At 38.6% G+C, this 21,936-nt stretch overlaps 2 protein-coding genes across 5 annotated transcripts in view; both read right to left on the minus strand.

Annotated features, from left to right (window-relative positions):
- Window positions 1–663: 663 nt before the first annotated feature.
- LOC111325469 (melatonin receptor type 1B-B-like) lies at window positions 664–5,036 on the minus strand. Of its 2 annotated transcripts, XM_022929280.2 has the most exons (3): window positions 4,815–5,036; window positions 3,437–3,515; window positions 664–2,619 (listed from the first exon to the last, which is right to left on the minus strand). In XM_022929280.2, the coding sequence occupies exon 3, from the start codon at window positions 2,615–2,617 to the stop codon at window positions 1,403–1,405; it is 1,215 nt and encodes a 404-aa protein (XP_022785015.1). In that variant the 5' UTR covers window positions 2,618–2,619; window positions 3,437–3,515; window positions 4,815–5,036; the 3' UTR covers window positions 664–1,402. The 2 variants fall into 2 exon arrangements, with proteins under 2 accessions (XP_022785015.1, XP_088593053.1); XM_088736927.1 differs by lacking the exon at window positions 3,437–3,515 and having other exon boundaries at window positions 4,815–5,035.
- Window positions 5,037–7,865: 2,829 nt separating this feature from the next.
- The window catches only part of LOC111325455 (uncharacterized), a 30,411-nt gene continuing 16,340 nt past the window's right edge, over window positions 7,866–21,936 (minus strand). For 2 of the 3 annotated variants that reach the window (XM_088736174.1, XM_088736175.1), the window contains exons 24-43: window positions 21,666–21,776; window positions 20,807–20,920; window positions 20,257–20,373; window positions 20,051–20,170; window positions 19,347–19,730; window positions 18,963–19,073; window positions 17,646–17,759; window positions 17,004–17,120; window positions 16,783–16,902; window positions 14,952–15,335; window positions 14,506–14,619; window positions 13,843–13,998; window positions 13,542–13,655; window positions 13,203–13,319; window positions 12,589–12,972; window positions 11,866–12,293; window positions 10,878–11,040; window positions 9,889–10,313; window positions 8,557–8,726; window positions 7,866–7,971 (exon numbers count right to left, since the gene is read on the minus strand). In XM_088736174.1, the coding sequence (XP_088592300.1) occupies window positions 8,559–8,726; window positions 9,889–10,313; window positions 10,878–11,040; window positions 11,866–12,293; window positions 12,589–12,972; window positions 13,203–13,319; window positions 13,542–13,655; window positions 13,843–13,998; window positions 14,506–14,619; window positions 14,952–15,335; window positions 16,783–16,902; window positions 17,004–17,120; window positions 17,646–17,759; window positions 18,963–19,073; window positions 19,347–19,730; window positions 20,051–20,170; window positions 20,257–20,373; window positions 20,807–20,920; window positions 21,666–21,776 (3,761 nt within the window). In that variant the 3' untranslated portion in view covers window positions 7,866–7,971; window positions 8,557–8,558. The remainder of the gene's footprint in view (window positions 7,972–8,556; window positions 8,727–9,888; window positions 10,314–10,877; window positions 11,041–11,865; window positions 12,294–12,588; window positions 12,973–13,202; window positions 13,320–13,541; window positions 13,656–13,842; window positions 13,999–14,505; window positions 14,620–14,951; window positions 15,336–16,782; window positions 16,903–17,003; window positions 17,121–17,645; window positions 17,760–18,962; window positions 19,074–19,346; window positions 19,731–20,050; window positions 20,171–20,256; window positions 20,374–20,806; window positions 20,921–21,665; window positions 21,777–21,936) is intronic. The other variant, XM_088736176.1, reaches the window with a different exon arrangement.

Genomic DNA, 21,936 nt, shown 5'->3' on the forward strand with positions numbered 1-21,936 from the left:
CATTCTTACCATTTAACACTGTAAAATATAATAATAGAAGAACCTAGTTTAGGACTTGATGAAAATTTTTCCTCGCACCCTTGTTGATATTCTTTGAAGTGACGGCCTGAGGGTTAAATACCCTTCAGCGAATAAACCGGACGAAGATCTAAAGTTTCGCCTCACAAATCAAGCTAGATGAACGGCTAATGGATCTCTCAAGTAAGAGAGCTGTAAAATAGAGACTGCTTGTTGCATTTCATGTCGTCCTGTGAATCACCAGCAGAAATGAATTTTAATAACTTGAAGGCGTCAGAAGATGTAATTTTACAGAAGCATGACCCAATCAGTATAGTACTGCGTGAAGCAAAAGAGGATCGGAGCTAAACTAAAACGTGCGCAGAGTCAAATGAAAACAAAATGGAAAAAGCCGGTGAAACTGAAGGAACCACTATTCACTGAGTAACCGATAATGCGGAAAGTGAAGTAGACCTTGAAAGATTTCCCGCCTTTCAACGCGTACGCATGCACGGGGTTAAAGCGCGGGAAGATGTTTGCAGCCGCCTCTCGCCTAGTCTCCTTCGCAGCCGCTCGGGCCGGAGTCACGCAACACTCCCCGTCCTCGCCTTTCTGATTGTGCCTTACTGTGTTGCAGAACTTGAATAAAAGCCGGAACAATTTTTCAGTGAAGTCTCTTTTTATTATATTTCTTGTAAATGTTATGGTACTTAAATGTTACCTTCTCACGTGCTTCTCGATGTCAATAGGCTACATTCTCCTTTTAAGTTTAAGAACAAGTTTTCTTACAGTAATAGTTACTTTTGTTACTTTTCTAAAAGTCGCTGCGGTTCTGAGTGCAACCAGTCTGTCCATTGACATATTTACGATAGATATCTTATGAAGAATACCATTTGGCACGTTTCATCAAACTCAAGGAGATCAGTGAAGACTGACAAATCGTGCGTACAATTATTTGAATTCGAGAGATATGTCAACGAAAATGCTTATTCGTTAGTTAATTTCTTATCGAATTATTTATTTACTTGCCCACCAATCATTTAATTATTAGCAATGTGTGATTGTTGATATTTTGTTTGAAAATCTTTCTTCCTTTATATCGAGACAGTTGTTCAAGCTCTCATGAACGTCTTCTGTCAATAATATGTCACAAAAGTTAGAGTGACCTAAACCCTAAAAGCCGCTTACATTAGCTGAGAAATATTACAATAAACCCAGTCTGTCTAATTAATAAAGAAAGTTCTCGTATGTTGAATCAATCTGCTAATCTGCATCTGGTGACGAAACCTCTTTGACGAGCCGCCCTGACACGTCATCTAACTGAAGGTAGTTCTTTATCTTAATACCTGTTTCTGAAACTAAGTAAAAAAAAAAAATGGACCTCAGTTAGTTTCATTGCAATTGGTCATCTTTGCCAAGCCTGGCCATTTCTCTTTATAAATGACTTTCCAGGCACATCAGATTGTTCTTCAGCTTCAGCCACACCGTTCACAAACACGCCTGTGTCACTTGCATTGTGATTTTGATCTCGAAACAAAGGCACCGAATTGATGGAGGTGCTTGGCATATCATCTGCTAAAACCACCTTACTACCTAACGCGGTACTCTTTGTTTCTTTACAATTTGCACGGCTCGAGATGGGCTGCACATCGTTCACGCGTAAACGAAACATCTTTTTGAAGCTTTGTTGGAACTGCGGGTTCATGATGCCGTATATGAAGGGATTGGTGAGGCTACTGCAGAACACGAGGTAGTAGGCGAATAAGTGGGCCCAACGCGGACTCTCTCCTCCAAACACTTCGATGAAACCCATGACAGAGAGAGGCGTCCAACAAGTCATGTAAACACAAACCACCACGAAGGAGGTCTTGAGGACTTTAGTCTCCGTCTTCTCACCAGATTTGCGGACCAGGTTGCTTTTGACGTTGCTCTTGGCTGCATGTCCCTGCATTCTCTCCCCACTCGCTTTTACCGTTTTGTAAATGGTGTAATAACACCATGATATGACAGCGGCTGCCAAGAAAATAGTCATGACGCAAAGGGTTATTATAAAAGACACATCGGGTAGGTTCCAAACACACGTGCAGTCGGCGAACAAGGCGTGGTAGTCAATCTTGCCCCATCCGTATAGCTGCGGTGTTGTGGCGATAATGGGACCCAACCACGTAAGAAAAATTATGATGTAGGTGATTTTTTTCGTAGAAAAGTACTTTATATAAAGGTTTCGCCGGACTATGTTGAAGTAACGATTAAAAGCGATGCCTGTCATCGTAAATAGCGACGCAATTCCGAATATCAACTGTGTCAATCCCACTAGCTGGCAAAGAGCTTGACCGAATACCCAGCGTCCATAGCGGAGACTTATAACCCAAAAGGGCATGTGTAGGGCTGCCATGAAGATGTCGGTAAAAGCCAAGTTTTCGACCAGCATATTGGTGATTGTATTGAGTCTTCGATCATAATTGATGGCGATTACTATTAAAGTGTTTCCTGTAACTGCCACAAGGCACATCAATATGCCTATGGACACTTCGAACCATAGTTGCAGTTGCGAGCGGCCAAAAATATCGTCTTTCGAGTTTCTCGCGTCGGAGAGGGATTGAGTTAGGTTATTACTCATTCCTAAGAAAAGAAAAAATTTAATTTAATTTAATTTAATTTAATTTAATTTAATAACCCCGCAGGAAAGAGTAAAATGTGGTTCCATACAAATGAATATGTCTAAAATCCCTAAAAGAAAGGGATCGAGATTTAGTTCAGAATTCATTTCCTCGAATGCACTTTGTAAATAGCTAAGTGATTAGCCTCGGGTTAATTGGTTTTTTATCATTGATTTTTTTTTATAGTTCTTTTTGTCTGAATCTTAATAGTATCCCGGTATTTGTGCTGAGGTTTTAAGCGGAAAACACAGGTCATCCTACAAAGTGAGGAAATCTTCGAGTTAGCGTGTCAAGCATTTTAACCTCGGTGGAGCCCTATCTAATCCTCATTTTCTCAATATTATTTGTACACGTTTTCTTTCTTTTTTTTAACTACCAAAAAATACGTTGATAAAGCTATTTAGTTATACCACAAAAAGGCTGTTTCAATGGCGATAATGTCAAGCTCAGTCAGTGTGCGCTGTATTCAGTTTCAGTAACTGACTTGTCCTGTCTGCAAAATTGAGCTGTTTTACTTGTTGAGAATAAAGTATGCATCATTACTTGTCCATATATCATTGGTTAATAAAAAATTCTGACAATTTATTGAAACAAACCACCTCAAAGATGAGCCGACCTGTCTGTCACATATTCAAAAGTCTCATTAAATAGCATTTACAGCACAGTGGGCGAACTGGACTACGAAAATGTCAATAAGCCGTGTCGCGATTAGCTAATAAGATAATTTTTGATATCTTCACACGACTGCCACTCATAGTTCATTTTCTTTAATTATTCACCTTAACGCCCAAAGAAAACATTCTTCCTTTAATCTTTCCGACTGCTGTGATCATAAATTCTAATGACTTTTCTTCTGTCCTTAAAGGAAAGACAACGAATGAATTTAGACCTTTTTTGTTTTATATATTAAGTAAAATTTGTCAGAATCCCCAGTTCAATCCATCATATTTAGCGAGATTATCCATTGAATTGCGATTTCGTCTGATAAAACACGACACTTAAATGTTTCAGGAGGTAAAATGGTTCAAGATAAACATTGATAAGACAGATGGATTTTTAAGCGCTGAGGCCACCGACCGCAAAGCAACGTTTTGTGTGCATTAGGGAGATAGGATAAATCATGCTCTAACAGCTACCCAAGATAGGTTTAAATGGGCATTTGTTCCACGAAATCGTTGAAAGTATTGTGCATAATTTCACATTTTATGTTTGATGATAAAGCCGTATAAACATTAAGGAAATTTTCAGCGTCATTGATTGGTGCTGCCACTCCTTCGTATTGACATGGTTCATTCAACTCTCACTTCGAATTTCAAATTTTATTTTTCTTCAACCCTTCACCTTCAACCACTCGGTACACTCCGGATTCTCTTGATGATCATATCAAATTTAACACCAACACTACCAACATAAGCCAGCGTTGATTTGATTTATTTTTTCTTGCCATTTGGTTGAATTCACGTGGTGGTTTACTCAGAAGAAAATGTACTTTCCAAGACAAAGTGTGAATTTTGGGCGTACGTCAGACCAAGCAAATAATTGCCAGTCTAAATGTTTTTAACTGTATGTGGTGTAACCAAAGATATCCATCTATTTGCCAAAAGCGAAAGTTTCGTTTTTCATCTTTTTTTATTTATTTTGTTTCTTTTCTGAGCAATTCCTAAATCTCTTTTCCAAAAAATCATACGTTTTAAGCTAAATTTAAAACAGTTGAATGGATTAATTTCTGTGAAATTTTGTGCTAAGGATACGTGCAAACTACTTTCTGCCAGTTATCTAAGACATCATGAAGAACGTTCAAAAACCAAGTCCTCTAGAAGAGGAATGTTGGCCTCTCAGCTCGTGAGTTGGAGGGGTAACAAATGTGCAAAATGCAGCCAGAGTTGCGAGGAAAGAATCAAACATGATCATGCTTTTTGCAAGAAGTGGCAAACAAGGCCATGGAAAAGTTGTAGGTGTAATAAAAAACAACCTTAACTTGTTGCCTACGAGATTTTGATGTAGAATTCAAGCAAAGAGAGCCAGGAATAAATAATGATGATTTCGTGAAGCACTGATCAAGAGAAACTGCAGCTTAGAAAAAGGTAATTTAAGCGAAGGAATAAAATGGTTTAATATAAAATCTGCTCAGTGATAACTTTTGATAACTTAACTTACTTCAGGAAAAGGGTAGTCTTCAAATCAAGAGTTGTTCTCTCCTCTTTACTATCCTTTCCTTGCCTGTTGAGATTTCTTCGTTCTAAAAAAGATCTGATTCATGACATGGTGAGGTTATTCGAGAGAACACACGTGTTCTATACCAGCTAGGTATTTCAATACATTTAAAAATGATTTACGAGCGAAATTAATAACACTTTTTTGTTGACACGTCGAAGAAGGCCAAATATGAATTATCCAGGGCCTAAAGAGTCATTGGTTACAACACACCGTTTTGGCATTTTCGGACGTGCTGTCAGTCAGATTCCTATCTGGCGCGCCTCGTTGCCGAGTGAAATTATCATGTTCGCTGTGGACTCTGTAAATAACGTATTGAGCAGGTGGCGCTTTCACAGAATCTTACAATGAATTGTCAAGCCTTTCTAAAGATCGTAAGTTTCTAAAGTGATTTGATCATCATACGCAAGTTGGAAAGAAAAGAGCAGTGAACGTTTTCAAATTAGCTATAGCGGGTCGGTTTCAAATTTTCTTTGCTGGCTTTGTCATTTTTATGAAAATGATCTGCCCGCTGTTAAAATTATTAATTAGAAAAGAGTAAATAGGGACTGCCATAGTCATAGAATGAGTTTCTCGGAGTCAAATGACTTCGGTACAGAAATAAACTAATGTGACACACTTTTTATAGGTTTTCATTCTGATATTTTACAAAATCTAAGCAATGCGTTACCCAGACATTTTTTTTTCTTGAGAAACTAAGACCCGCTTATCCTTGTTTCATTATTTATGCTATTTTGGGCTTAAGGCCTGGTTTGTGTATTCACTTCACGCACCCTGGATGAATGCCATTTTTCCAACTAGTTTTATCCTTTTGCCTTTGAGGACAATGGGTTCATTTTCTTTATCGTACGTCAAGAGCTTGGCAAAACTTTCATTAAATTGTTTTGTCACGAACTCTAGGGTTGTGTCGAAAAAAGGGAATTATTTAATAAAAATATTCTTACAAAACCCCTAAACACTTTACTGCTAGATATTCGAAATTATACCAGTGCAGAGTTAAATTAGCGGAATCAAAGGGTGATATTTCATAGCTTATAAGTTAAGCTGAGAACTGAATAAAGAATTTTATGAAGCATGTTTTCTTTCAGCAAGGAGAAAAATTCCAAAATATTCAGCAATTAGCATAGATAGAAGAGAAATAAAAAAAGAAGATCTCAAAAATATCTGTTAGGTACATAGCTTATAGTCTTAATCTAAGTCTCGAGTTTCGTCCACAGTTTGGCCTTTTAAGTGGGTCATTAAAAAAAAAGGTGAAAGGAAACAGCACGCCCGAGAATAGGATATGGTGAGTTGCAACGAAAAAGATCCCGTATAGATACTTCCTACAATATATTTCTTTTTCTTCTTGTTTTAATACTGCATCGATGGGAAAGAAATGCACCATTTCCTTGGTTTGATGATTTGCGTTTGTGGTAGATATTAATTCGTACCGATTGTTTCCCTTTTCGTTTCTTTAATCTGTTTAAGCATACTGAAGCAAAGTGCATAATGTTAATTATCTCAACGTAGATGGATTGCTCAGCGATGGACCCCCAAACCAAACCTTAGACGGTGCTTGCTGATACAGACTCTAAGAGATCTGGAAAAAAATATGCCCATAGGCCTTTTGATTTTTTCTTAAACGGAGTAAGAAAATAGCTGAATCAGTTGACTCTCTAATTGTTCATCACAATTATTTGCATCGTGGACCTTAATTATGGTGCCTTTTTAGCTTTATTATGTATATTTCTTAGACTACCATATATTCGTTGCAAAAGCTCCTTGTAACAAAAAGGTCTGAAGCTTAGCGCTAGGATTCTTATTAAATCTTCCTTAACTAAAGGAATCACCCGTTAAGAGTTTCTCATTTCGAAATATCTCGTACTTCGTTTTAAACCGCCACTGCAGTTTTTGTTATTAATATTTGCTCATCTCCCAACCAATATCCTGGAACTAATATCCAAGCATGTTCAGGTGTACCTAATAACATCCATTTACTTTTATTCGATCTGATCGTTCTGCTGAGATGTTAATTGCAATCAATTGGTAACATTTTCGACAAGAATGATTTGCTTGCTTTTCAACTTTGTGAAATAAAACCAATAAGGAATGAAAGTACAGCTACGATACAAAGGGTATTAACTACAATCGACGTCTTAATTTCGCGAACTGAGAACGCCAACAGTCTCGAAGAATTCATTGATGCAAAGAAGGAAAAATGTGGTGCTATTTGTTGATGTTATACCAATTACTCGCGTAACATAGGACATGTAATTCTTTACGCAACTGGTAACGAAAGAGGATCTTCAAAGCGAGATTTGTTTATTCTGTTAAGAGTTTGTGCCATTTAATTTCAATGGCTGAAAGAGTCTCAAGCAGACTACGGCAAACTTTTCTAACAACATTGCATTTCCTAATCTTTAGAAAACGTCCAAATGTTCCACTGAACGAACAAATTTGGAAAAACTGAGTACGCATCACAGTTCGTAATCAGTACGATAATGGCATTCTATGAGAAATTATAACATAACCAAAGTAAAGCGCGCGCTCTGATTGGTCAATTGAGCGTTCCCCATTTGCCCATGGGTGTACGCTGCTGACGTCAGCAAATGCAAAGACTATTTTTCCGCGCGCGCTTGTTTTTTCTGGTCGCGTAAGATTTGTTAAATAAACGGGAACTCTTTAGCTACAATGTATCAATGTTATGTTATAAAACAAATGGTAAACACCACAGCGTACACTATTGAGTTATGGATGCACTTGGGAGGTTTGCTAAGCACTCAAGAAGCTAGAGTCGCTCTCGGCTATCGCCTCGAGCGACTCTTACGCTTCTTTCGTGCTTAGCAACCTCCCGCGTGCATCCATAACTCAATAGTGTACGCTGTGGTGTTTACCATTTGTTAAATATCGCTGAAGATTTATCGATTTCAGTGACATCTTAAAGCTATCTATGAAAACGAGAAGTAGCAGGTTTCATAGGTACGATAATTAAAACAGTGACAACAGAAACACTCATTTGTATCTGCCTGAAGAACATTTTATTGAAACTTTTTGACATGAATATTATCCATTGCGTTGTGTCTTGATTCTGTTTTTAAGTGATTGAACTAGTGATGGTAATCTGTCAACAAAGAAAGAGAGTGTCAAACTAACTAAATTAGGGAATACGCAAACTTTTTCAACATCCATCTAAGGTTGCTAATATTAGATTGTTAAAGGTTTTCCTTAGTGTCTTTACATTCACAATGTAAAATTGTGTGTTAGTGTGTGTGTCTTTAAACTCAGGCGAGACAAAGGTTTTTTGGACAAAGTATGACCTCTTTTTTTCTGTCACATGTCGTTGTTTTTATCATTAGTAGTATGCTGAGAAAAAGGGCGATTAATAGGTAAGCTTAAATGGGAAATTTAAATGTATCGTTCTCGCGAATCTAGTATAACTTGATAAATGTTCTGGATGATTAGCGATTACTGACTGTCAGACGTACTTCAATTCAGATGAATAAATCAACTAAGAAATCATTCAGTGAACTTCACTATCCATGTATTTCTGTTATTATTCTCATCAACATAATCTCCCAACATGCAATTCATTTGAACTTTGCTAATGTGAAATAAGTGCACATCTGAGTTTCAGGATTACTTTGTAAAATAAAGCCCTAAGGGGAGACTTATTCCAGACGAATTATCAACGAGAACATAAACTTACTTTTAGTTGGCTTCACATGAAGCTCGAAGCACGGTGTTCAGTCGCACGAAGAGATCCTCGAACTTGTCAACATGGATAACATTCGCCATTTTTCCATTAGCAATCTCATTGAGTTCACTGTAGTCGATGCCGGAGCCAACTCCAACGGCAATCATCCTTACCTTATTATCCTATGACATGAATAAGCACACGATGCGGTAAGAATTTGGTATTTCATGAGCGTTATGCAATTTTTCTTTACTTTGCAAGAAAATGTTTGAAAATTCTTGATAAATGCAGCTGACTATTAAGAAGTAATTTGCATCTGTCATTCTCATCATTGCACAATGAAAAGGAAGGGCTTAAAAATCAGCCGTTGATTTTTGAAGAATAGGTAAGAATAAATTTAAAAATAAAGTTCTTAACACCAAAAAATATGCACGTTTGAGAGATTTCGTTTCGTCCTTCGTCTCTCGACGTCGATCTATAAACACTCAACCTTTCAGAGGAAAAACAAAACCGATCGCGACTTGGTCATCCATGTTTTCTCATGCTTGTTGACAATTTAAAGCGAAAACAAAACAAAACAAAACAAGCAAACTACCTCATTGTTATATTTTGCTTTGTGCTGATTAGCATTCGTGAACAATTTTTCTTCTCGGCCTCGCGAAACTCAATTATGACATGACCAAAGTAAAGCGCGCGCTCTGATCGGTCAATTTAGCATTCCCCATTTGCCTATGGCTGTACGCTGCTGACGTGAGCATATGCAAAGACTAGTTTTCCGCGCGCGCTTGTTTTTTTCTGGTCACGTAAGATTTGTTAAATAAAAGGGAACTCTTTAGCTACAATGTGTCAATGTTACGTTATAAAACAAATGGTAAACACCACAGCGTACACTATTGAGTTATGGATGCACGCGGGAGGTTGCTAAGCACGAAAGAAGCGTAAGAGTCGCTCGAGGCGATAGCCTCGAAGAATAGGTAAGGATAAATTGAAAAATAAAGTTCTTAACACCAACAAATATGCGCGTTTGAGAGATTTCGTTTCGTCCTTCGTCTCTCTACGTCGATCTATAAACACTCAACCTTTCAGATGAAAAACAAAAACCGATCGCGACTTGGTCATCCATGTTTTCTCGTGCTTGTTGACAATTTAAAGCGAAAACAAAACAAAACAAAACAAAACAAAACAAGCAAACTACCTCATTTTTATCCCTCGAGGCGATAGCCGAGAGCGACTCTAGCTTCCTTCGTGCTTAGCAACCTCCCGCGTGCATCCATAACTCAATAGTGTACGCTGTGGTGTTTACCATTTGTTAATTGATGTGCGTCACACCCTAAATACACTTACAATAAGTGGCGCTAAAACGGTCTTGTAAGCCTTGCTACCAGAATTGGTTTTTCCGTCAGTAATTACTACAAGCACGTTTGGTTTATCAATTCGATCTCCACCCGCTGAAGTGAACAATCCTGAATTGGCCATCTCAAGTGCAATGTCGGTCCTAGTACCCCCACCGGTGTAGGCGATCTTGTCAATGATGGTTGTCATGGCAACTGGATTCTGAGAATTAGTATCGCTAAACTTCACAGCCAAGTGCGAATTCGACTGGTAAGCTATAATACCGACACGTGTTCCATGGAAAGAGATTTGGAAACGGTGCACAAGAGTTTTAACGAATCTTTTGGATTTAAGGAAGTCAGCAGGCCCAACTGAACCGGATCGATCCATAATGATACCCACATCCATGGCATGATGACAACCTGGACCTGGGGAGTCTGACACAAGTAAAATATAAACCCTAACATCAGTATAAATATTCTGCAAACCGTTATCAATATACATTTCCTAAGGTGCTGACCAGGAGAATTCGTTTTACTACCAAGAGCTTCTCAAGTTGATGATCATAGTTGACGATCAGGGGTAAGAAACGTTAATTTCCCACGCACGAGATTACTGTGTGGTGGATGTCCTCCCCTGGGGTGGGATGGGTGGGTGTTTACAGGGCTCCATTTAAACTACCTATCTGCTAAACTGCGCTACCCTGTATAAATATTCGTAAATACAAAAATACATACTTATCATTTCCTTTATTCTCGTGTCCTTAAAGTGGGTCATTGTATGATATTGTAAAGGAAAATTAGACAATAATCACTCTTAGGGGTCCAAGAGTTAAAAGGCAGGGGATCATACTTCATGAGAATTCAAAGCTATTTGAACGAAACCTTAAGAGAAACTGGAGTTTAAGCAGCATTAGGGCAAATAATATGGGTTGTTAGGATTTCTCAGTTGAGGCTCAGAGGTGATTACATAAATTGATTGCCGCGTTACTGCTCAATTACCTGGTTCGCAAGACGCAAACAGAACATTATTCTCATTGTTAACAAGGTCGTCAAACTTGTCCACATGAATAACATTTTCCCGCTTTCCGTCGGCGATTTGTTTCAACTCATCGTCATTAATACTTGATCCTACACCAATAGCGATCATCCTCACATTCTTTTGCTGAGTGACGAATAAAAGAGGCCATTATTTTCGTACATACTTTCTTTCGATTGCTCTCAAAGCAATTGTTATCAACTATCTTTTTCAATCATGATGTACTAACTCCTTACCAACCAAGCGCGAAGGCCATACTGGAAAATGGTAGCCCGAGGTCGTGGCAGTATACAAACGACCGTCCGCCAATCTTCGTCAGTACGGCTTGAATAAGCGAGGTTAGTAAGCAATCTTGTACTAAGCGGTCATCCTGTATTATGCGCTCGGTTTTCAAATTCCCGAAATTTTTCTCGTTGTTTACTCTGATTTCTGCCTCTCTAAAGCGCTTGAATGCGGTCACTTCTATTAAGCGGTCGTTGTTACCCATTTTTATTTTATTTTTTTTTTCGCAAACTGGCTATGATGGCAGAAAGCTCGAACAAGTATATCGCTTTGGATAAAGCCATTGAAGATTACATTCGGGAACAGTAGAACAAAAATACTGTCAAAACCTGACGAGATGTAGGCCTACTTAGCGAGTTCCTCAAAGAGAAGAAAGAGGAAAGAACAGTTGAAGAAATCAAACCAGACGCCGCGTAAACAAGTATTTGTGTCATTTTGAAACTTTTTTTACTTATGAGGTTATTTGGAAATTCGAAAACTAATATCTAAACCTATGTTATTCCTGCATGTGGATATTTTTCAAATATTTGCTTTAACCTAGGATTTGGAAAAACTGACAAAATGCAAGTTCCTTAACTGAAAAAAAATATAACTGACGAGTATTCTGGCGAATGGAAAAGCAATTAAACACTATGAGCACACTGAAGCATTCAATTAGGGTTAACTTACCTTTAAAGGGGCAAGAACTTTGCTGTATGATTTACTTCCACGATTTGTTTTTCCGTCGGTCATCACAATCAACACGTTAGGTTTGTCATTACGGTATCCTCCAGAGTCGCTAAACAGTTGGGTATTAGCCAGTTCGATAGCTATGTCGGTTCGCGTCAAACCATGAGTGTAATGAATACCCTTTATCAGCCTGGTCATAGCATCTGGCGTCTGATATACCACATCTGCGAATTTCACCGCTACCTCCGCATCAGAGTGGTAGGGGATGATTCCGATTCGAGTGCCGTGTGACGATATTTGAAGCTTGTGTACAAGCGATATGACGAACTGTTTGGCTTTTTCAAAGTTGTCTCCTCCTACGGAGCCAGAGCGGTCCATAATTACACCAATGTCCATCGGTCGTCTGCAGGATGAGGGTGCCCCAGGAACTGAGAAAAAAAATGGCCAAGATCCTTTTATTCTCGATCTTGCAATCAAAATACAACTTTCATACCATGTGTACTTTGAATGTTCAATACTTCTTTTCTCATCTTTTCGATGTTTCACCCAGTGACCAATTTTACATATTTCTTGAATTGCTTTTTTAATGCCTCAAGGATGGTTGCTAATTCTTCTATGACCTTACAAGCAATTTTATATTAAAAAAAAAATCATAAACAACTAATCGAAGCTGCCTATGTTTTTTGACAAGAAAAAAAAAAAAACTTTCGAACAACAACTCACATGTTTTCGTCGCACAATAGCGGAGATTACAAACAGGGGTTTTGAGCAACTGGTAGACGTGATACTCCCCGCAGTTTCTGACTTTGATGTTTACATTCCATTTACAGCAGTCGCCGCTCCAATGGAAGCAAACCTTTCTCGTAACAACACCCTGGTCCTCAGTTGGGTGATCCCCAGAAAGCCAACCAGGAGCATGTGTACCACAGCGGTGCGTCGGTACACAGGAGGTAGGCATGGCATTTCCTGCCGCGCCCATGAAGCGATGCCATTTGCCGACCGTAGGAAGGTTCCGCTGGTCGCAACTAATGGGTCCATTAGAGTATTCCATAGAACGACTTCCATGACTAATAACCACTGGATTTTTGCATTCAGGAGGAATATAAACTAGAGCAAATATCATAAGTGGCGGTGTTAGAAAGGCAAGCAAACATCCATAACTAGGTAAGATAAGGGTTTTTAGGCAAAGTAAACGTTTATTACTTGAAATAATTATACGCCGCCTCTAAGGACACTTTCTTCCTTAAAAAAAGATCAGATTCACAATAAAGGATATCACAGATTGACACGGCATCTGAAGGTAATTCTTCACACGAAAAATTAGGAAAGCCACGTACTCTGATCGCAGTTTTTTCCTGTGAATCTTTGAGCACAGGCACAGGTGTATCCTCCCCTGGTGTTCTGGCACCTTGCTCCATTCCTGCATGGCTTCAGACTTGCACACTCATCAACGTCTGAAAATCATAGCAAAAATTTACACCTGCATCAATAAAAATGATCATTAATCATTCAATTCCGCTGTTGCAATCCATCATATTAATGGAACTTTAACCATTCAGTGTTCAAAACGCTAAAAAGACCTATTCAGTTGCAGATCTACCTGGTTAGATTGTATGTTCGGGCTCATAATAAGTGCCTTCAGGGTATAACGCGAATTTTGGCATGCATGCATTTACCTTTTTCGCAATTGGTTCCTTGAAATCCGCTCTTACATTGACACTGGTAGGTATCCACTCCCGTGTTTTTGCAGGTGCCTCCGTTCTGGCATGGTTTCTTGTCACAAGGATATACTGCAGAAAAATAGAATCATCACAACTGTAGCTGATTTCGAATTTGGTGTTTAGCTAAGGATCGTTATCCCCACTGGTCTCTCGTTATAAATATTACATGAAGCTTGCTTGTTGTTTGACAGTTTAGTTGGAAAATGAATGGAGTGTCCTCATGAAAAGGAAGGCCTTCTTCAGTCACTCTCCTTACCGCAATTGGCCCATTTTCCATCATAAACACGATCAAGTGAGCACCATAATCTGTTGTGTTTGTAGCTAGTGCAGGAGTTGTAAGTTTTGCCTCTGTATGTAAAAGGGAAAACACAGCAGCGGCCATCTTTATTGTCCGTCCTTTGTCGGCAGATCGCTATTGAAAAAACCAAAATAGCAAGAATCAAATATAGGAGACTTAGACTCAAAGCACACTTCTAGAATGTCACAGGGTAAGAGTGAAGTCAGTGACCTACAGTGGTTAATAAGCAAGTTCTCTTTAAAGTCGTAATACATTATGCAGCAAAACTGTGTTGAGAGTAGAGATAATCTTGATGTACTACCGAATACTCTCATTTAATTTAAAAGGAAAAGTATGGCAGGTAGAGGGGGGAGTTAGGAATAAGACCTGAGGACGATCCATGAACGCCACGCTGATTCGTCCTTATCGTAAGTTTGTCTTTTGCAATCGTCTTTGCTGATCCTGGCAGTATAGAGGACGCGTGTCTTATCTGAACCTAGTGGCTAAGCAGTAGAGTATTGGAGTGCTGGATCCGTACGTCTGAGACTCTATTCCTCGTCATATATCCTAAAGTTTCTCAAGTCAAACGCTGAAGAATGGTTTTACATCACTTATATTACAAAAATCTTCATCAAGTGTTACCTTGTTCGCAGTTTCGTCCCTTATACCAAGCTGGACATGCGCACTGATAGTCCTCCACTCCAATTGGTTTACAAGTTCCTCCATTCAGACAAGGATTCTTGGCAAGACATCTGTCTGTATGATCACCACATTTGTTTAATTAATAATGGTGATGGTTTGCGAGCTTTACACACATTTAAAAAGATTTCGATAATGACATACTAATTCTAACGGAATCGCAATGCAAGTCTGATGCTGAACGGTATTAGCAACGGAAATTAGAATACTTCTAAACTATTAATATGTACTTATACACACTTCATATTGTTAGCTTGTTTTTTCTTCTTGTTATAATCGGCTTCCTGCGACTGTTTTCCAATTTTTCGTGAAGGCCGCTTTGATTACTTTGGTTATGTTTCCTAACAGTCAATGGACCTGCCCTCCTAGATCAGAGGAAATGAACTTACTATGTCCTTTGTCTCCACAATAACGTAAGTAACATGCTGGTGTTCTTCTTAAATGATATACCAAGAAGTTCCCACAGTTACGGATACTAACAAACACGTGCCATGAACAAAGGTTATTGCCCCAATTGAAGCAAACCTTCCGCGAAACAACCCCATCCTCCTTCTTTGGATGTTGACCATTCAGCCAGCCTGGTGCATGGGTTCCACAATGATGTTTGGCTACAGGCGAAGTAGGCATCCTTGTTCCTGCAGCACCTGTGAAGCGGTACCACTTGGCTTGGGAAGGAAAGTCGTTTCTGTCACACTTCAACAACCTACCCCTTTGAGAACCAGAGGCACGATCGGCGGTGTTCAGCTCAGTGTAGCTCGAACACTCCGAGGGACCTGGAACAGGAAAGAATCACTCATGAGTCACATAAACAGCCAGACAGACAGATACCAGACAAAGGCAACCTTCCGTAGTATAGAAAATGTAACCAATTTGTCACATGAAAGTCAACATAAAGTCAACATAACAACATAAAGTCCCAAGCTATGATGATCGGAGATATTGCTTACGACCCTCAATTTATCATTGGTGACTCTAGAGTCGAGTTATCTAACTCACTCAAAATCCCTGGGGTCACAATTGACAACAAGTTAACATTTGCTGATCACATTCAGAGTGTCATAAAAAAGGTCTATGCCAAGATTGGTGCCCTTAGGAGACTCAAAAAACTTATACCTGTAGATGTCTCCCTATCACTCCATAAGGCGTACATACTTCCTCACCTGGAGTACTGTAGTCCGCTATTGCTTGGAATAAATAAAACACTGAGCTCTAAACTTGAGTCAGTCAATAAGTACGCGCTCAAAACTTTGCTTAATCTCGGCAATAATGTTGATTACAATACAATCTTAGCTAAAAGCAACATGAAAACTCTAGAACATAGGCGATTTTATATTTCCTTGGTTTTACTTTTTAAATGTATGAAATGGAACGGTCCGGAATATATTAAAAACTTTTTTAAATTGCGGGAATCTAGATATAGTTTAAGGAATAAAGGTGTAAATCTAGTGCAACCAGGGTATAACAATAGATCGTATCATAATTCCTTTACATATAAAGCTAGTCACCTTTGGAACAGTTTACCTAGAGAAATTAAAACAGCATCTACGCTTAGTGATTTTTGTAGTAAACTTAAGAGTTTCGATTTTAGCACTCTAGGACCAATCTGTAAATGTAATAATGTAGTTGACTTTTATTGTACGTACACATACATTGTCATTCTTATTCATATTCATCTACTGCGATATCTTTCACCGAACATAATCTTTAGACTCTTTTAACTATCAATATTAATCACCTACAATTTTACAATTATCACTCGTACTCTAAACTTATATATTTTTACCTATAAAGTTTGAAGTACTTCTAATAATATACCTTTAATTATAGTTAATTTATAGTCTACCGTTTTATACATGAGCCTCTAGCTCTGGCAATTGGGCAACCATGCCTCACGTTAGACAATAAACTTTGATTGATTGATTGATTGATTGATTGACATGACGCAAAGTGATTCTTGCTACCGAGCATTTTTACCTCGCAGATAGAAAATGATAATAGTGGGATCGACTGACAGTTTTATAATACAGGAGTGAGTTAACCTATCAAACTTCTAGTGGGTCGTACTTCGTCTATATTTATATCTAATAATGGTTGGACACCAGTCAGGTAAACATCCCTTCATCTAAAGAGAGAGACCTCCCTTTCCTGAAGGAGAATTAATGTAAAAGAAACTAATTTGAATATAAGGGATAAAATATGTTAACGTTTCAATCACTTTACCTTGGTCACAATTCTTCCCTGTAAACCACTTTCCTAAGCAAGTACATTTGTATCCACCGCGAGTGTTTTCACATTTTGCACCGTTTTTACAAGGTTTCTTGGAAATGCACTCATCCACATCTATGGAGTAAAAAGAAAGTTCGCTAAATCGTGCATTGATCACAACAAAAAAGAAAAGCTACAAACAAATGTTTATTTTAAAAAAAATCGGAGATTTTCACCTTCATCACAGTGTTTTCCTTTGAAGTTTTCAGGGCACTGGCAGCTGTAACCACCAACAGAGTTCACACAAGTGGCTCCATTTCTGCACGGATTGCGCACCTTGCACTCATTCACGTCTGCGTATAAAAGAAATGTCTTAAGGCGTAAGTTGACGTGGACAACTGTTATTTTAATCAAGTAGCCATGTTTTTTCAATGGCTATTCTAATTCAAAAATACTTTATTTTTGTCATGTAACGTGGGTAGAATAGGACCCTGGACTAAGGTGAAACTTACACACAAAAAAAATTCCCCTCGAACACTACATTTAATAGCGCAGTATAACAAATCAGTCGAACACTACGTTTAATAGCGCAGTATAACAAATCAGTCGAACACTACGTTTAATAGTGCAGTATAACAAATTAGTCGAACACTACGTTTAATAGTGCAGTATAACAAATCAGTCGAACACTACATTTAACAGTGCAGTATAACAAATCAGTAATCCAGTTTTGGTACAACGCTGTTTGAAGGCTTTGGCTATGAAGAGATAACTGGTAGAATAAGAGGGACTACGCCACTTAAGGTAAAGAACCAATGGATTGTGTAAGTCATAATAGACAAAATACTATAAAGATGGCAGATCAGTAATTTCCTTACCCACGTCACAGTTCTTTCCAGTGAAAGCACTGCTGCACGCGCATGTATAGTCTCCGTGCTTATTGGTGCATTTTGCACCGTTCTTACACGGGTTCTTAGCACATTCATCCACATCTGAGGAAAAAGAATAATAATTAACCAATCACTCTTGCAAACTCTGAATAGCAATCTTAACTCCAATATACTAACTAAATTACTTTGTCCCTGGATTGGCCGCCCTCTGGCTAAAAATAGAGTATACTCTAATGTGATGGTAAGAAAGGAGAGGCTTAATGTGCGCATGCGGATGAGCAAAGAGGTTTTGGGGTGCACGGGGACTTCTTTTTGTAAATAAAATTGATCAGTCATTTATATAGGACAAAAATAACCCTTCTCTTCCCACTGAAATGTCTTTCCTATGTCTCCTTGAATATATTCATGATAACTACTCTCCCCATGAGATAAATACTTAAAGCCATCGGCATTCATACATTCATAGCTATGTCACTCAAGGGCGAAATCTCGAGTGTCATAATATCTGGATAGCTGGGGAGATAATAAATTTCACCATGTGATATCTCATTTGGATGGACGTTTGCAGCAGCTATCTGAGTTGGAAAGATCCGACCACGGAGCAAAACGACAACATAACGTCATCTACGCAATGGATGAATCTCATCCAAATTAGCAGAATGCATTGCACTTCTAAAAAAATGGTCCTTGATGTATTGCAACATTAACAAAATTGTCACTAATTTATTATTTTTTTTGGAAGGGGGGTAAGGGAATTTAAAGTAACTTATTAGACGTGAATCAAAATATTTTTATGTTTATGGTGTTGAGTGAGGGTTTTGGACTCCCTACCCAGACGAGGCATGTTTTCTACTTTTACCGATCATGGTAGGGGGGTGGTAAAGGGTATTTTCAGGATTCGTGAATGGCCTATATTTTTTCCCGTGAAACGTGAAATGGCTTGTTTTTTCTCTCGTGAATCGTGATTTCATTAGTAGCCATGAAGCATGATTTTCCAGAATAATTCTCCGTGAAATGAGAAAGAAGTATCTAATTCGTCGTGAACAGTGATTTTGATTGTAGTTTCGACAGTACTGTTATTTTCTGTGAATTGTGAAAGGACCAGTTTATTTCCCGTGAAACGCGATCTTAAGCTCCCCTTTGCCACCCCCATGGTAGCTCTTCAAGGAGTTTTTCTATCAGCTGGTGGAGCGTCAAACTGCAAGGTTGGATTTAGCTAGTGTTCGAGTTCTCACAGAAACCTTCATTCTATGCTTTTTACAACCTTACTTGTTTACCGATTTATAAGTAACATACAAGGTTAACCTTTATCGCAGAATTCTCCTTGGAAGTTGGCTGGGCATTGACATGTCTGACCATCACCGTTGGGTTGACAAGTTGCTCCATTCTTACACGGGTTGCGAGCTTTACACACATCTAAAAAGATTTCGATAATGATATGCTAATTCTAACGGAGTCGCAATGCAAGTCTAATGCTGAACGGTATTAGCAACGGAAATTAGAATACTTCTAAACTATTAATATGTACTTATCCACACTTCATATTGTTGGTTTGTTTTTTTTTTTTTTCCAGTCATAATTGGCTTCCTAAGACAGTTTTCCTTTTTTTCTAAGGCCGAATTGATTACTTTGGTTTTGTTTCATAACAGTCAATGGACCTGCCCCCTAGATCAGAGAAAGTGAACTTACTATGCCCTTTGTCTCCACAATAACGTAATGAACATGCTGGTGTCCTTCCTAAATGATATACCAAGAAGTTCCCACAGTTACGAATACTGACAAACACGTGCCATGAACAAAGGTTATTGCCCCAATTGAAGCAAACCTTCCGCGAAACAACCCCATCCTCCTTCTTTGGATGTTGACCATTCAGCCAGCCTGGTGCATGGGTTCCACAATGATGTTTGGCTACAGGCGAAGTAGGCATCCTTGTTCCTGCAGCACCTGTGAAGCGGTACCACTTGGCTTGGGAAGGAAAGTCGTTTCTGTCACACTTCAACAACCTACCCCTTTGAGAACCAGAGGCACGATCGGCAGTGTTCAGCTCAGTGTAGCTAGAACATTCCGGGGGATCTAAAACAGGGAAGTATTGTTTGAGAGGGTATTAAAGGAAGAGATAGTAAAGCAAATGAAAGATCAAAGGAATGGTTCATGACCGCTTCAACAAATAAAAATATAATAAGTATATTCCCTCTGTCCCTAGTTTGTCTAGCGTTCTCACCTTTCAGATAGGAAACAGAAGAATCGCGATCGTCAGTCACTTTACAAACGAACCAGAGCAAATTAACTTACAAAATTTATAAGGGAAGTGAAGAGTCAGTTTCCCTTTGGAAGTAAATTTGCACATATTTGACCTCCATTCATGTAATCTGTTAACGTTTGATTCACTCTACCTCGGTCGCAATGTTTCCCTGTAAACCACTTTCCCGCACAAATACATCTGTATCCACCGCGGCTGTTTTCACATTTTGCGCCGTTTTTACAAGGTTTTTTGACTTCACACTCATCTACATCTATAAAATGGACAGAAAAGTAGCTTTAAATCATGCTTTTAATAACTGAACAAAAAATAATGAAAGTATTATTAATGATTTTATACCTTCATCACAGTGTTTTCCTTTGTAGTTTTCAGGGCACTGACAGCTGTAACCACCGACTGAGTTCACACAAGTGGCTCCATTTTTGCACGGATTGCTCACTTTGCACTCATTCACGTCTGGATATAGATTAAAAACAAAAACAAAAAAAGAGAAATAAACAAGTTGCACATTTGCGTTAAAAAGGTCGTACGTCGACTAAGGCTGGAGGAGTAACATTCAAAAATGTTTTATTATACTTTACAGGCTCCATAATCAAAATATAAAGTGAAACAAATAGATGATTTTAATTCGACACAACATGATTTTAAGGACTCCAATTATGGGCAGATTTATAGTATCAAATATTAAACAACACTTGCATATTTTAAGAATTAATTCTACATAATTATTTTAAATGTGCGATAAAACAAAAGCTGCTATAAAGCACATTAAAATTAAAAGAACTCCTCCTCTCCGACTTAAGAAACATCAAAGCTGATGTGTTTATTCTATACGAGTGTCAAATAAATCAAGGGTGCTCTGCAACCTGAAGATCAGTAATTTCCTTACCCACGTCACAGTTCTTTCCAGTGAAAGCACTGCTACACGCGCAGTTATAGTCTCCGTGCGTATTGGTGCACTTTGCACCGTTCTTACATGGATTCTTGGCACATTCATCCACATCTGAAAAAGAAAATAGCGTTGGAAACTCTAAATGACATTGCTAATTCCTCAATGGTGACATTATTGTGTTCCTTAAATGGCCGCTCTCTGGCCTAAGTGGCACTATCCACCCAGGAGATGAAGACCACAGAGTGGCAGAGCGGTGCATCGAGCGGTTCTCGCAAGGTAAAGGAGAAAAAATAGTTCATAAAAAGCGTTAATGACTTAGCACCTGGCATGCTCCCGACACCCCAAGTGACTCCTTACTAGAATATCGCAGCTGCCTTGAAGATTATTCTCACTTTTATCAGAACAGAAAAGAGTATAAGGCAATAAATAGCTCGTAAAAAAAGGGGAAAAGACAACAAACTGCGGTTTCCTTGAGTAGCGATATATTACCTAGAAATCCAGTCACTCCTCCTAAAATGTTTTGGGAAATGTCTGAATAAATCTCACTATGCACCAAAACGATTAATTAGGACGAGAGAGAAATGGTGGCATTGTATTTGTCCCAAGGGGAATGGAACCGAGCATCCACCAGATACAACTTGGCGCACACTCTTTAGCCACTGATACGCTGAGTCTTCAAACAAACCAACCTAGAATAGTCCAACTCTGCGACAAGTTTTCTGCAGCTAAGATGGAGGAGTATAGGACTACGAAATTATAATTAGCTGGAACTCGAATCCTGACAAGAAGTTTGATTTTTCTTTGTAACACCCTTTCTACAACCTGACTTGTTCTCGTAATAACAAACAAAGATAACCTTTATCGCAGAATTCTCCTTGGAAGTTGGCTGAGCACTGACATGTCTGACCATCACCATTCGGTTGACAAGTTGCTCCATTCTTACATGGATTGCGAGCTTGACACACATCTAAAAATATTTCAGAAATGTCATTGTCATGTTCTCAAAAACCACGATGGATGTCTGTGACTAGTACCGAGGAAGTCACGTTGGAAATCATAGCCCTAAAATCGTAGCCATAAAAAATATGTTGATGCTGTCAAGTTCTTTGCTTTTTTACTCACCTGTT

The sequence above is a fragment of the Stylophora pistillata genome, chromosome 10, assembly GCF_964205215.1.
Source record: "Stylophora pistillata chromosome 10, jaStyPist1.2, whole genome shotgun sequence".
NCBI lineage: Eukaryota > Metazoa > Cnidaria > Anthozoa > Scleractinia > Pocilloporidae > Stylophora > Stylophora pistillata.